This window comes from Arthrobotrys flagrans (assembly GCF_004000055.1).
Source record: "Arthrobotrys flagrans strain CBS H-5679 chromosome Unknown unitig_0, whole genome shotgun sequence".
Taxonomy (NCBI): Eukaryota; Fungi; Ascomycota; class Orbiliomycetes; order Orbiliales; family Orbiliaceae; genus Arthrobotrys; species Arthrobotrys flagrans.
In genome coordinates, this window is record NW_027137550.1 from 774,894 (window position 1) to 788,862 (window position 13,969).

The following is a 13,969-nucleotide window of genomic DNA, read 5'->3' on the forward strand; positions in this document are numbered from 1 at the left end:
TGTGTCGCAAACAAGATTCATGCTTCGAAATACATTAAAAGAAAAACGGTACGAACGACAAGGTATCCCAAAAACACCGTGTATCTACACAATCCGAGATGCTGCGAAAAAGAGACCATATGAAAAAAAACAAGAACATGGTAGATAGGTAGGTTGGTTGGATGGCTTAAGAAGAGGGTTCGGTTGGTCGGCTTGCTGGTCTGCTGGTCTCAACATCCGACCAATCTCCCTCCTCGCTCTTCTTGCTCTTGCTATCGTCCGCGGCTTCGGTCTTGATCTCGGGGACGGAGGTTTCCTTGGCCTCGTGGGCAACGGTCTCATTAGCTTCCGCGCCACCGTCGGCCTTTTCCTCCTGAGAGTCCCCTCCTTCTTCCTTTTTGTCCTCTTCACCTTCTTCGGCGATGCCTTCGAGGAAGTCCTTGCTGCGTCTCTTCTTCTTGCTGCCGTAGTCCTCGCTCTCGTCGTCGCTATCGCCGAATGGCATCTTCATCTGCTTCCTCTGCTTCAACCACTTCTGGCGACGCTGAAGGAACTTGGCACGCTTCCTCTTCTCTTTCTCTTCGGTCTTCTTGATTTCATCGAGTTGGACGTTGAGCCACTCCGGAAGTTCCTCGATAGCGAGCTTGGGGTCTCTCTTTCGTGGCAACAGGAAGTTCTGAACTTCGGCTGGTGTGAAAGTACCTTCGGGAACCATGGCAGCGAACTTTTTAGCCAGCTCTTCGATTTCCTGCTTGTGGGTGGCCTCTTCGGCGATCTCCTTCTCGGTTTTCTTCGTTTCGGCTTCGAGGGCGAGCGATGAGACGTTTTGCTTCTTGCCGGAATACAATTGGATGAAGATCTGTTCCAAAACTTCGTGGTTGGCTCGGCCGAATTCGATTTCCATGTCGACCCTGCCCGGTCTGATAAGCGCGGTATCCAAGGACTCTCGTCGATTGGTGGTCATGATGAGAACACGGCCTTCGGCGGAACCGACGCCGTCGATGGCATTCAAAAGGCCGGAAAGGGAGACATTGGATGGACGTCGGTTGTTCTGCCCCCGTTTGAGAACCTTGTCGACTTCCTCGTCGTCTTCGGAGTCAATGTCTTCGTCTTGGGCCATGCCGTATCCGTAATCTCTGTCGACATTTGCGGAGTCCACATCTTCCAACAAGACGATGGCACGGGGAGGGAGGGACATGAAGAGTTCTTGAACGTAGTTATCATGAAGATTCTGCGAGCCGAGGGAGAGAATGAAGAGCTTCAAGTTGAAGGCACCGGCGATGGCAGTTGTCAAGGAGGTTTTGCCGGTTCCGGGAAGACCGTAGAAGAGGTATCCACGACGGTACGGGAGACCTTGTTCTTGGTACCATGCCTTTGTCTTCGGGCTCAAGTATTCGGCGATATCGGTAAGGAGACGGTTCTTGTCCTTGAAAGTCATGACGACGGAGTCGAGGGAACGGATCGGACGGGTCTGGGATGCAGACCAACGCATATCATAAGTGTCACAGGTGTGGAGAACGGTCTTGTACTGCTGTTGCTTCATGAAAAGGACACGGCAGTGGGCGAGGAAGCGACGGAGGGCGACCGGGTTTCGGCCAACAGTCCAGATATCAACGGTTTCATCATCAGCACGAGCGCCCATACCATTGTTGTTGTGGGTCGGGGTATGCTCGATGGTCCGTTCGATGATGAAAAGAGTGCTTTCGAAGAAAAAGTAGTGCTTCTTTGCAGATGCCGGGATGAACTTGAGCTTCGGGCCATATTCGTCGGCTTGGACGAATTCGCTATCCGGTCGGTTGATGCTCTGGAACGTGGCACCGTCGTAGAACATGGCCTTGTGCTTTCGTGGGATGGTATCTTGCTGGGTGCTCACGTGGAAGAGACGGGAATCCGTAGAGATCTCGTTCCTGGAGAGGTATTCCATAACATAATCGAAAGATTCATCGTTCGAACGAATGTGAGCTTTGGACAGGAAGTAGGCGGCAAAGAAGTTCATGGCCTGGTAAACCAGGTTGAGGAAAAAGGCGTAGAGACCGGTAAACGAGTTGAAGATGGTGAGAAGCATGCCGACGGTGATGAGCATGGAAGAGTCGATTCCATATTGATCGAGCAGACGCTTAACCATCTCCGCTCCCGGGATGGAAGCCAGGGCTTCATCGTGTTGGACGGGTTGACCACCGCCAGCCCCGAGGGGTATTTGGTTGTAAAGCCCAGCATTGAGGGCCATGGCTGCAGGATCCATGTCGGGAGAGAATGTGTGATTTAAAATGATGCGAGGAGAAGAATAAGAGGAGGAAGAGGGTGATATGTCAGTGAGATTGGGGGGGGGAAGGGTGTTGAGAGAGCAAATTTGGTGGCGACGGGCGACGGGTGACGGAGAGATATTCACGGGATCGATATTAGGAAGTCTGTGGACGGAAAGTACAGCCAGTTAAATAATTTTCTAATTGGGCAAGAAGGATCCAAGCTGTTATAGTCCGGTATGCTTCTTACTATGTAGGCGAATCCTTGCAGGGAACGAGGATGGTAAGCTTCCTCCGGCAGCTCTGGTTGCCTTCCTGGATGAGAGAGTCCCAGATGGCGTATATTGATGACGATGGCAATGGTGATATGAAAGAAGAGGAAGAGGAAACCTGAAAAGATGTAGGGGAGAAGTGGTGTTAAATACAGAGAAGTCGTGCGCCCGTGTGGTGTTAGTCGCTACCTGTTGGTGATAGCTTGCAAGAGGTCCAGGCCCGTACCGCATTGCATGAGCACGAACACCACATCAATACACACTCAAAAAAGCCATGGATGCAAAACACTCTCGAGCTCTTGATGATGCACAAAATCGGCCTTCCGATGCACCTTTGAAAGGGAGACACCGGGATGTCGATATTGATGTTGATGCGAGGTAGTCATATCGAAACCGATCAGGCTGGTGGTGCGCCTTAAACGAGCCCCAAGCTCCACTCCAAAACCGCAGATTTAGAACGAAACCCCACCCGCCACCCCCCTGCTCTGCCCTGCCTGGAAAACCCAAAATCTGACCGCTTATTCCCGACTCGGGTTGTGACTCAAGAAAGGATGACGAGGGCGAAGACATGTCTTTTCTTGTAATTGATCGGTACAACTCTGAGTAATAGCGGGATATAATCGAATGCGAATTGTACAGATTAATAAAACCACAATTACGTCCAACCCGTGAAATTTCACGAAATAATCGATCCGACAGGGGTCTGCGGTATAGCTCCAAGGGGCCATACTAGCCGTTCCAAACCTTTTTTTTTTTTTTTTTTTTTTTGAGATGCGGTGACTCTTTCGTTTTCAGCCTCGCAGCCAAGCCCCCTTCGCTTCCTCCGTTCAAACATGTCGCCAATGCAATACAGTACCCATGAGGCCTTGATTCTGAAATGGCACCCGGAAGGACATTCCCGAAGTCTTGATACGTGACTTGCCGTGTCAAAATTCATTTTGTCAGCCGGCGTATCACGGGGTACGGATCTTGCCGGCCTCCCTAGAGTTGTAAATCACGTGATCGGGCGTCTTTGTCAACAACACGTCGCACTTCTCAGACTCATCCCCCAACGCGCGTTCGTTGCAGGCGTCAAAGCTCAACCTCAAACTCCCCTCCCTCCCTCTGGCTATCTCGATCGCGGAATCAATTGATTACCAATCAACTACCTACATTTGGTAGTTCCTTTTAATACCAACCGGAACTTACTCCCACCCGGCCCTTGATAGTTCGCCTGCTGTCTGCCTTCGTCGATCGCCATGAGCAAACCACTCCCCTCCTTCCGCTCCCCGCTGGCCCAACTTTCCGAAAACCAGCGTCCCTCGACCACCCAACCACCCTCCAAAAAGCTCCTTCGGATCAACTCCACTCCCTCCCAGTCTCCGATCTTCAAACCCTTCAAATGCCCCAGTTCTGCAGCTCCGAAGCGAGAATCCGCTCTCCCACCTCGTAAGCGCCGAAAGGTCAACTATGCAGGTGCCGATGGGAATGCCGAAGACGGCGAGGTATCGTGGACAGCTCCCGGTGCCGTCCTTGCACTTCGGGAGGCAAACAAGCTTCCGATCTTCAAAGTAAAAGACGCGGAATCTACATTTCGTTCGAAATTTGCCATTCCGTTCATCGACAAGTCTCGTATCAACAACGATCGTCCGACCATTGCATTGGGCATGCGCCGGGGTGTGAACTTTGTAGCAAAGGCGCTTCATGATCCTGCCGGGGAATTCGCAATAGTTCTCTACGATCCTACTATCGATGATAAGAAGGAGGAGCCTGAGGAGGCTCCGAGTGCTCCGGAGCCTGAATCATCGGATAAATCTTCAAAAGGGCGACCGAACAAAAGTTTGAATGAAATATTGGGAATCAAGAAGCAGGATGCTAGTGAAATTCCCAGAGTCGCCGTGGTTATCGACCCGAGGTTGGCAAAGGTGCTCAGACCCCATCAGATCGAGGGTGTCAAGGTACGGATGGCAACTCCAAAGCTTGATCGGATGACTCTAACGGCGAGTAGTTTTTGTATCGGGCGACAACCGGCCTTATTGACCCCAAGGCACACGGATGTATCATGGCCGACGAGATGGGTCTTGGTAAAACCGTAAGGAAGATTCCTGGTGCTTTTTTGGTCAACGGAAGTAGCTGACGTGGAGGGTAGCTTCAATGTATCACTCTTATGTGGACGCTTCTCAAACAGTCTCCGGAAGCTGGGAGGCCTACTATTAGGAAGTGCGTCATCGCGTGTCCTTCGAGCTTGGTTCGCAACTGGGCCAACGAACTCGTGAAATGGCTCGGAGAGGGTACTATCAATCCGTTCGCCGTAGACGGCAAGGCAACCAAAGAAGAACTCATCAGCCAGCTCAAACAATGGGCTATCGCGTCCGGAAACCAAGTCGTTCGCCCGGTTCTCATCGTCTCTTACGAAACCCTTCGTCTGTATGCCAAAGAGCTAGGGAACACCGAAATCGGCCTCATGCTGTGCGATGAGGGCCACAGGTTGAAGAACGGTGAGAGTTTGACGTTCACCGCACTAACGGAGTTGAACGTCAAACGTCGTGTCATCTTGTCGGGAACACCGATCCAAAACGACTTGACGGAATACTTCTCGCTGCTCAACTTCGCAAACCCTGACTACCTTGGAAGTCGTGCCGAGTTCCGCAAGAAATACGAAATGCCCATCCTTCGAGGTCGTGATGCGAACAGTGACGAGAAAACCCGAGAGAAGGGCGACGAGCGCCTGCAAGAACTCTTCGGACTGGTCAACAAGTTCATCATCCGACGGACCAACGACATTCTTTCGAAATACCTACCGGTCAAATACGAGCATGTGGTCTTTTGCGGGCTCGCGCCTTTCCAGAAGGACCTGTACAATCATTTCGTTACCAGCTCCGAAGTCAGGAAGCTGCTTCGTGGCGTCGGATGCAAGCCTCTCAAGGCCATCAACGTCTTGAAGAAGCTGTGCAACCATCCGGATCTGCTAGAGCTTCCGGGCGACCTTCACGGGAGTGAACAATTCTTCCCGGACGATTTTGTTCCGAAGGCGGCGAGAGGGAGAGATGGAAGATACGTCAACGTCTGCTATTCCGGAAAGATGCTTGTTTTGGACAGGATGCTGGCTAGGATTCGCCAGGATACCAACGATAAGATTGTTTTGATCAGTAATTACACGCAGACGTTGGATGTGTTTGAGAAATTGGCGCGTTCGAAGGGGTGAGCGTTCGCATCCGGATGGTGGGTGTCAACTCGGGCTAACAGCAGTGGTAGATACGGCTTCCTTCGACTCGACGGAACGATGAACGTCAACAAGCGCCAGAAGCTGGTCGACAAGTTCAACAACCCGGATGGAGACGAGTTTATCTTCCTGCTGAGCAGCAAGGCCGGTGGTTGCGGTCTCAATCTTATCGGTGCCAACCGTCTGGTTTTGTTCGATCCGGATTGGAATCCTGCGGCTGATCAGCAGGCTCTCGCTCGTGTGTGGCGTGACGGCCAGAAGAAGGATTGTAAGTTCTCAATTCTCATTCTTACGAAGATGGGATCGTTTGGTTGCTAACGGGGATACGATAGGCTTTGTGTACCGTTTCATCGCCACCGGTACGATCGAAGAGAAGATTTTCCAACGTCAATCTCACAAGCAGTCGCTCTCTTCGTGCGTCGTAGACGAGGCGCAGGACGTGGAGCGACATTTCGGAACCGAAGATCTAAGAAAGCTGTTCGAATACAACACCAATACTCGAAGTGATACGCACGATACGTTCAAGTGTAAGCGATGCAAGCCGGATGGAAGGCAATACGTGAAGGCACCCGCCATGTTATACGGCGATACCAGCACGTGGAATCATTTTGCGGGAGACGGTATGGGGAAGATTGAGGATCTACTGTTGAGACAGGAAGGGGAGTACGGCGGGGACGAGAGGGTTGTCAGTGAGGTTTTCCAGTATATAAGCCATTGATTCGATGGCGACGGTGGCGGTATTCTGCCTTTTCGTTTCTTTTTTTGTATATGCCTTTGTTTCACATATTCTTTTTTTTTTCCCTGCATTGTTATCTGCATGATTTGGGTTCGGTTTCTGGAAGCGGGCGAGCGAAGGTGATTTTGTCGATTGATAGACTTGGTTTTTTTTTTTTGATTATTCTAACATACCCGCCTGTACCATGATGCTTTTCTTCACGATGGATGGTTTTCTTTTGGCTACCAGTACAACCATACGCACGTTACTTGAAGGTTTTCCTTGTCTCTTAAGGGCTTTTCCAAAAATATATTCACGACGCCGCCCGACGGAATATTATACCAGCACGTACGTGCATACTACATGCGTTAATATTGTATTGACATGACAAGTAGGATCCGATGTGCGAAAGAAGATGGGGAATAGCTCGTCAGACGGAAGAATGCCTAGCTGGCAGACAGGCTTTCTGAGGCGTCACGCTGGGAGTCATCGATCCTGGCCAAGCATGAGACCCTTGCGCCTGCTTGCAGCGGAATTCCCCAACTTGGCTTGCGAACAACTGACTGCCACCGACAAAGCGAGCTCCAAGCCCAAGGTACTTACCTCCATACATATCAGCCAGTGCATGAAGCGGTGAAGTCAGACCTTTAAAGTAGTTAGCCTGTTTGCTGGGGGGTGTGCCGCGGAGGGGTCATTCATTTATAATCGTCCGAGCAAGCTGTTTTCTTGTTGTCGTGAGTTTTGATCCAAAGTAGAAGCTACACCTGAAGGTGAGTACTTGGCTCCTCTGATCAGTAATTACCAACCAAAAACACCATCACCACTTTTATTTCCCCCCCTCTCCACTTGGCTGCTTTTACACCATCCTTCCTCCCATCCACCGGTTCTCCAGCCATCTTCCAATACCTTCGTCCGATTTATTCTTAGTTGGCTTTTTGGGGTTTTTGTTGCTCTGCGTGCCTCTTATCTACCTCATCTCGATCCCGTTCGCACGTTGATCTCCCCACTCTGTTGCTGCCCTGCCTGACGTCCAAGACTTCACGTGGTCCCCACGGGAATCCGATCTGAACCTGGGCTCTCCATCTCATCTCCCATCTCCGCTCTCAATCCTCGCTTCACCTCCTTCCATCTCCATCCCCCCTCCCAATCCATCCGTCTCACTCTCATCATCCGTTACCCTTCCCGCTGGCTAGCTCTCTGTGATCCTTGTTCACCTCCTCCTTCCTCACCCGGTGCCATCTTTCCCGCAGTGACGACACAAGGTTCTTCCATCCCCTCGGAACGGAATAACCTCGTCTCGTCTCCTAACCACCCACCACGTTCCCTCCAACCCGGAAACGAAAGACCTCCTCGGCAGCAGCTAATCAACACGACCAGCCATCAGAAGGAGCTGCCGACTCCCACACAGAACAACCACCGCTGTCACCAACATCTTCCCAGCGATTACCCACCCTGCCAAACAACCTTACCGTAGCCGAAGAGCGACCAGCTAAGCGCTCCCACTCTTCCACCTCCACCCACCCACATCCCACGGGTGATCACGAAACCGACGAAGAGGTCGCTTTCTCACCAGCATACGACGCTCTTGTTGAGAACGAACCGAAGGGGAAAATGTCCGAAATGAGTGACGATGATTTTCTCTCTGGGGGTTCCGATGATGACTTTATGGACGAAAGCATGGACAGCGGTGTGTTACCCTGCTCCACGGTTATCCCCGGGAATAAAAACTAGCTTGCTGATATATGACTTTTGAATATCTACAGATTTCGAGGAAGAAGACGGCACCCAGTACCTCGACGATAAGGACGATAAACCTCAGAAGAAAGCATACGAAGTCGACTTTACCGTCCTCACGGAAGGCGAAATAAAAAAGGCACAGAGTGACGCAATAGAGGAATCCTGTGCCATTTTGGCCTTGACTCCGGAAAATGCTGCCGTTCTCCTCCGTCACTTCAAGTGGAACAAGGATCGCATGATTGAACAGTACATGGACGGCTCGCAGAAGTTGCTCGAGGAAGCCGGTGTTGATCTGACAGGCTCGAACAAGCCCGAGCTGAAGACGGTACCCGGTTTTATGTGTGATATCTGCTGCGAGGATGAGGACGGTCTTCAAACTTTCAGCTTGAGGTGTAATCATCGATACTGTGCCGATTGTTATAGGCACTATCTGAGCCAGAAGATCAAGGAGGAAGGGGAGGCGATAAGGATACAGTGCCCGTCGGACGGATGTAAGGTTTTGGTTGATCCGAAGTCGATTACCATGTTGGCTGGCGTCGGTGTTCTATCTCGGTGAGTTTGGTTTCGTCGCTCGGGGTTCGCGCAATCGGCTTTCTGACTTTTTCTCTCTCCTCTCTAGCTACTACGAACTTCTCAACAGGACTTACGTGGAGGATAGGGAGAACCTGCGCTGGTGCCCTGCTCCGAACTGTGAATTTGTTGTGGACTGCCCGGTCTCCCAGAAGCAGTTGCACGAAATCGTTCCCACGGTTTTCTGCACATGCGGGCACCACTTCTGCTTCGGCTGCGGTTCCAATGATCACCAGCCATGTCCTTGCGGCCTCGTCAAGAAATGGTTGAAGAAGTGCGAGGATGATTCCGAGACTGCGAACTGGATATCAGCGAACACGAAGGAGTGTCCCAAATGCCAAAGCACGATCGAGAAGAACGGCGGATGCAACCACATGACTTGCCGAAAGTGTAAGCATGAGTTTTGCTGGGTCTGCATGGGACCGTGGAATGAACACGGAACAAGTTGGTACAACTGTAACCGATACGAGGAGAAGAGCGGGATTGATGCCCGGGATACTCAGGCCAAGAGCCGAGCCAGCTTGGAGAGGTACTTGCATGTGAGTGTATATTCTCCATTCTCCGTAGGCTTGCGGATGAGATGGCTAACGGGAGGTGTGATTTTAGTACTACAACCGTTACGCAAACCACGAACAATCGGGCAAACTCGACAAGGACCTGTACATCAAGACCGAGAAGAAGATGACCATGCTCCAGTCCGCCTCCGGCATGTCATGGATCGAAGTCCAATACCTCGATGCCGCCTCCAAAGTTCTGCAGCAGTGCAGACAAACCCTTAAGTGGACCTACGCATTCGCGTTCTACTTGCAGCGAAACCATCTGACCACCATTTTCGAAGACAACCAGAAAGACCTGGAAATGGCCGTTGAAGCGCTCAGCGAGCTCTTCGAGAAACCCACCGATCAACTAGCCAATATCAAGGTTGAGATGATGGATAAGACGGCTTATGTGAGCAACCGACGGGTTATCTTGCTGGATACCACGGCAAAGGGGTTGCAGGATGGCACCTGGGAGTTTACGGTTGAGTTTTAAAGCGACGACGGTTGGCTGGCATATCCGGTATATGAGATCAACGTATGAACGAATGAGGAAGCAGACTTGCGAGCGGGCATTTATTTCGGTTTGTCTTAGAACGCGGTATTCTTTATTATCTTTTTCAGTATGGAAATGGACACTTTTCTTGGTTTTTGTTCCTGGGCCTCTTTCTTCCTCTCCCTTTCCCCCGTCTACTCCGTTCTGCTCTGTATTTTTTTTATTTTACTTTAAGTGTTATATATAGCTCTTCGGCTTCAGCGGATTGTTAGGATGGCTGGTATTACTATTATTACAATTATGATATGACCTATTATTCTTTTAGTTCCGTACGTCCGGTAGCCAGCGATATAAAAGTTGGATCGGTGGTCTCGCGACCAGGTATTCGCCAAGCGTGTTGGTCGCGTGGTATTTTCCACCCGCAAAATCAAACATCGGTCAACGGAAAAACCAAAACTTTCAACTTGCATATTCCCATTTTCGATATAAAAAACCTGCTACCTTCAAAACCCGATCGATTACACTTCTTCCGATCCACGATTCCGTACGAAAAGGAACCTGCTCCGCTCGTTTCGACCATAAGGTTATAGACGAGCCGCATGAACAGCGTTAAATCCTCCGTCACCCGGTGCGCGGGGCGTACCCTCGGATCGTCGCGGGGCGCTCATCATCCCACCGAAACATCAACGTCGACATGTACGCATTCCACCGCAATGCTTTCGTTCTTATACCCCGCCAGCGCCCGTCGGCACCTAACCACCTACGCCCGTTCCCTTCCGACTCTCCTCTCCTCTCCCGCATCCTCAAAAACCCAAACGATTTCTGCAAAACGCTGCTACTCCGCCCCACCACCACCGCGATCAAAATACAACCTCGAACCTTCTAACGAAGCATGGCAATACCTCCTGGGAGAATCCACGGAGGAGGAGGAAGCGAATTTACGACCTCTGAGGGTCGAAACACCGATTTTGGAACCAAACCACGGACGATCGTTCAGACCGCGAAATAACGACGATCAAGGAGCCCGCCGTCCAGCACACCGAAACCATCGGGGCGGTAGGGCCCGTTCGGAAAATGCCTACCCGGACACCCCCCAATCCTTCTCCCACCGCCGTTCGACCCACCAAAACTACGAACGCGGTGTGTTCACCAAACCCGAATACAAAACCTCCCCGAAAGACGGGATAGCCGAAGACCCCTCGATAGCATTGATGCAACTCTCCGGCTCCCCCCGTACGAACATGACCGAACGAGAAAAAGTAATCTTCGACATGATATTCGATAAACTCCTCCAAAAGTCTTCGTACTCCACCCCTGCGAAAAAATTACAACACAACCGTCCCTCCCCCATGGTTTCCGCACTTTTCGAAAGTGCCGTGGGGCCGCAGAGTGGTGTTGACGATGAAGTTAGTTTCGGACCGGAAAGGAGTGGTGACGATGAGAAGAAGGGGATGGAGGCGTTGCTCAGTCGTGGTGATTTCCCTGCTTCGTTGAGGTCCGCCGCTGCTGGAAAGTTGGGATTGAGTAGGAAGGCTGTCGGACTTGACGTTTTGGATGAGGAGGTGGAGAGTCCGGAGAGGAAAGAGGAGTACGAAAAGTTGTCCGGGATGTTGGAGTTGTGTGGGAATGATCTGGAGGTGTGGGAATGGCTCGACGAGTATATTTTCACCATGCCGCATTCGCCCAACGGCTTGAAGGGGAACTACCCGAAGCTCCTGAAAGAAGCGATTAAAACCCTGAGAACGGAGTATAACGACTTCCCGGCCTGCACCGCCGTATTCGAAAAGGTCAAACAGCTGGGACCGGAGAGTTACATCATCGGATGTTCCGTCGGTGTGTACAATGAAATGTTGGAGGTGAAGTGGAGGGGGTATAGGGATATGAGTGGGGTGTTGGATTTGTTGGAGGAGATGAGGGTTAACGGTGTCGATGGGGACGAAATCACCGCGGGGATTGTGGCGGATGTGCTTAGCGATGTTAGGGTGTTCGAGAGCAATGGTTGTTTGCCGGGGACGGTGATGGTGTGGAGGACCGAAGGGGTTTTGGAGGGGAAGGAACGGTTGAGGGAGATGATGGGGGTGCTGGTGAGGGAGGGGGACGAGAGGAGGTCCGGGGGGGTGGTTATGTAGGTACGTTGTATTACATCTTACCGAGGGATTCGTATACATATCGAGACTGTTATGGAATTGGGTATGATTTTCTATCATACGATGCTTCGTAAACCCGCGGACGTGCGTAAATACAAAGGACCCCGAAACGCCGTATTACCCACCGCCGAACCGGTATCAAAGATTGTACAAAACATGATTGCCAGCCGCGAACGTTCCCGCCTATCCGTTGCTGCTAGCCCTCGGCCTCAACTTCGTAAACGGATCAAAAATCCTCTGCTGCTGCGTCCCACCCTGTTGCATCCCCTGCACCTGCTGCATCTGCTGTCCCTGCATCAAAACCGGTAACCCGCCCCCGTGCATACTCCCCACGCTGCCCACGCTCGCATAACTGCTCACACTCCCCGCCGCGCTATGTCTCCCCCCATCCGCCCTCCCCTCCCTTTCCCCTCCCCTCCCGGCAAGCGGACTGGAAACCTCCCTTTCACCCGTATTGCTACTATAAGTACTCTGCGGCGTCCCCGGTCTGGCGGTCATGCTCCCTCTGTCCATCCTCGAGAATTCTACCATCGACGCAGCGGATTTCAAGACCCGTGAGGGGGGAGGGGGGAGGTCGTGGTCCGTTGGGGTTGCCCTGCCCGAGTTGGAAACTAGAGTGATCGTGGAGCCCAGTTGGGACATGGCGGGTGCGAAGGGGGGCAGGATGGGTGTTCCGCCGCCTGTATTGTTCGGGACGAGCGTGGCCGTGCTACCACCCATGATAGAATGCGAATGCGAAGCGTACGAGAAACTTCCAGCGGTACTAGGTCGTTTGCTTCCATCTCTGCTACTCGGTGCTGTCTGCGCCCCTCCACCGTGACCGACTCCGGGTATGAAATTCCCCGCCGTTCGGATGTTACTTCCGATACCCCCCGGACCCATGAGCCCCGCGAAGGGATTCGGATTTGGGTTTGAAACCGTGGGGGCGAAGGGGCCCATCGTCGTCATGTTTTTGATTGCTACCCCGTCGATCAGGGTTTTGAAGTATTGCTCCGCGGCTTTGGAGTAGGAGTAGTCTTTTGGGTACCAGCCTTCGCGGTTGCGGACGTCAAAGTTCGCGGAGCGGTCGATGAGGGTGCGGATTGCTTTCAGGTGGCCGTAGGCCGAGGCGTACTGTACCGTAGAATCTTTAGGTTGGTAGAGGTTGGGGGGAAGGGAGGGGGTAATGTACATACGTGGAGAGGAGTGTTTCCGAGGGGGTCTGTGGCGTTTATATCGGCCCCGAAGTCGAGGAGGATCTGGAGTCGTAATTGTCAGTTATACAGTCCCGGAAAAGGGTACGAAGGGAGTAATACGTACATTTATATTGGCATCATTCCCAGCTTTCGCCGCCATCATAAGCTGCCAATCCCCCCCCAAACGTCAGTCCTCCCTCTCATGCACCGAACTTCACAACCACTCACCGCCGTCATCCCATTCTTATCCCTCCACTCCACACACCTCTCAAACTCTCCCGCCAGATAAAACACCACATCATCCGCATTCTCATCCGTACTCGCGCACGCAACCATCAACGGCGTCTGTCCGTCATAGTTCCTCGATATCCCATCCCTTTCGTGTCCCGCTTGGACCAAAAACTTTACAATCGAGGTTTGTCCGCGCGAGGCGGCGAGGTGGAGAGGTGTATTCCCTTTGTCGGAGGGGTCGCAGAAGGTTAGCGATTTGGGGTGAGAGGAGAGGAGACGTTTTAGGACCAGGAGGTCGGAGGTTAGGATGCACCGTTTGAGGCGGGTGCGGATATCGATCCTAGGGTTGGGTGGTTAGCGGATGGATCGGTGCTAGGGGGGTGCGAGGGACTTACATGGTGAGTTATATCTAGCTTTGGTGGAGTCGGTCCATGGTGGTTCTGTGGATCGGGTGGTGCGAAGGAGATGATATGTAAGTCGGGACGGGATATAGCTTGGAGGTTATACGTTAACGGCTGCGGGTCGCGCTTATTCCCGAACCCCACGTTAATTACGTTAACATGGGATACCCTCAACCATCTCCCTCGATATTACCCTCCTGAATAGTCCGATCGAACCTCAAGGTCGTCTTGGGAGAATCGGATCGAGTATGTAAAGTAAGCTCGG

The 13,969-nt window shown here is 52.0% G+C and overlaps 5 protein-coding genes across 6 annotated transcripts; 3 read left to right on the forward strand and 2 right to left on the reverse strand.

Annotated features, from left to right (window-relative positions):
- Positions 1–166: 166 nt before the first annotated feature.
- On the reverse strand, positions 167–2,206 carry DFL_003338 (uncharacterized protein; the record flags this gene model as incomplete). 2 transcript variants are annotated; one of them, XM_067632261.1, is made up of 2 exons in its annotated part: positions 468–568; positions 682–2,206. In XM_067632261.1, the coding sequence occupies 2 exons, from the start codon at positions 2,204–2,206 to the stop codon at positions 468–470; spliced, it is 1,626 nt and encodes a 541-aa protein (XP_067490547.1). The 2 variants fall into 2 exon arrangements, with proteins under 2 accessions (XP_067490548.1, XP_067490547.1); XM_067632262.1 differs by having other exon boundaries at positions 167–2,206.
- Positions 2,207–3,732: 1,526 nt separating this feature from the next.
- On the forward strand, positions 3,733–6,414 carry DFL_003339 (uncharacterized protein; the record flags this gene model as incomplete). The annotated part of the gene is made up of 5 exons (XM_067632263.1): positions 3,733–4,431; positions 4,482–4,565; positions 4,623–5,674; positions 5,729–5,964; positions 6,029–6,414. The coding sequence occupies 5 exons, from the start codon at positions 3,733–3,735 to the stop codon at positions 6,412–6,414; spliced, it is 2,457 nt and encodes an 818-aa protein (XP_067490549.1).
- A 502-nt stretch (positions 6,415–6,916) lies between these two features.
- On the forward strand, positions 6,917–9,750 carry DFL_003340 (uncharacterized protein; the record flags this gene model as incomplete). Its single annotated transcript, XM_067632265.1, has 6 exons — positions 6,917–7,006; positions 7,167–7,181; positions 7,789–8,098; positions 8,175–8,700; positions 8,768–9,257; positions 9,325–9,750. The coding sequence occupies 6 exons, from the start codon at positions 6,917–6,919 to the stop codon at positions 9,748–9,750; spliced, it is 1,857 nt and encodes a 618-aa protein (XP_067490550.1).
- A 713-nt stretch (positions 9,751–10,463) lies between these two features.
- Positions 10,464–11,879, forward strand: DFL_003341 (uncharacterized protein; the record flags this gene model as incomplete). The annotated part of the gene is made up of 1 exon (XM_067632266.1): positions 10,464–11,879. The coding sequence occupies one exon, from the start codon at positions 10,464–10,466 to the stop codon at positions 11,877–11,879; it is 1,416 nt and encodes a 471-aa protein (XP_067490551.1).
- Positions 11,880–12,080: 201 nt separating this feature from the next.
- Positions 12,081–13,882, reverse strand: DFL_003342 (uncharacterized protein; the record flags this gene model as incomplete). The annotated part of the gene is made up of 7 exons (XM_067632267.1): positions 12,081–13,010; positions 13,073–13,135; positions 13,197–13,238; positions 13,301–13,527; positions 13,592–13,643; positions 13,699–13,796; positions 13,873–13,882. The coding sequence occupies 7 exons, from the start codon at positions 13,880–13,882 to the stop codon at positions 12,081–12,083; spliced, it is 1,422 nt and encodes a 473-aa protein (XP_067490552.1).
- Between the last annotated feature and the right edge of the window lie 87 nt (positions 13,883–13,969).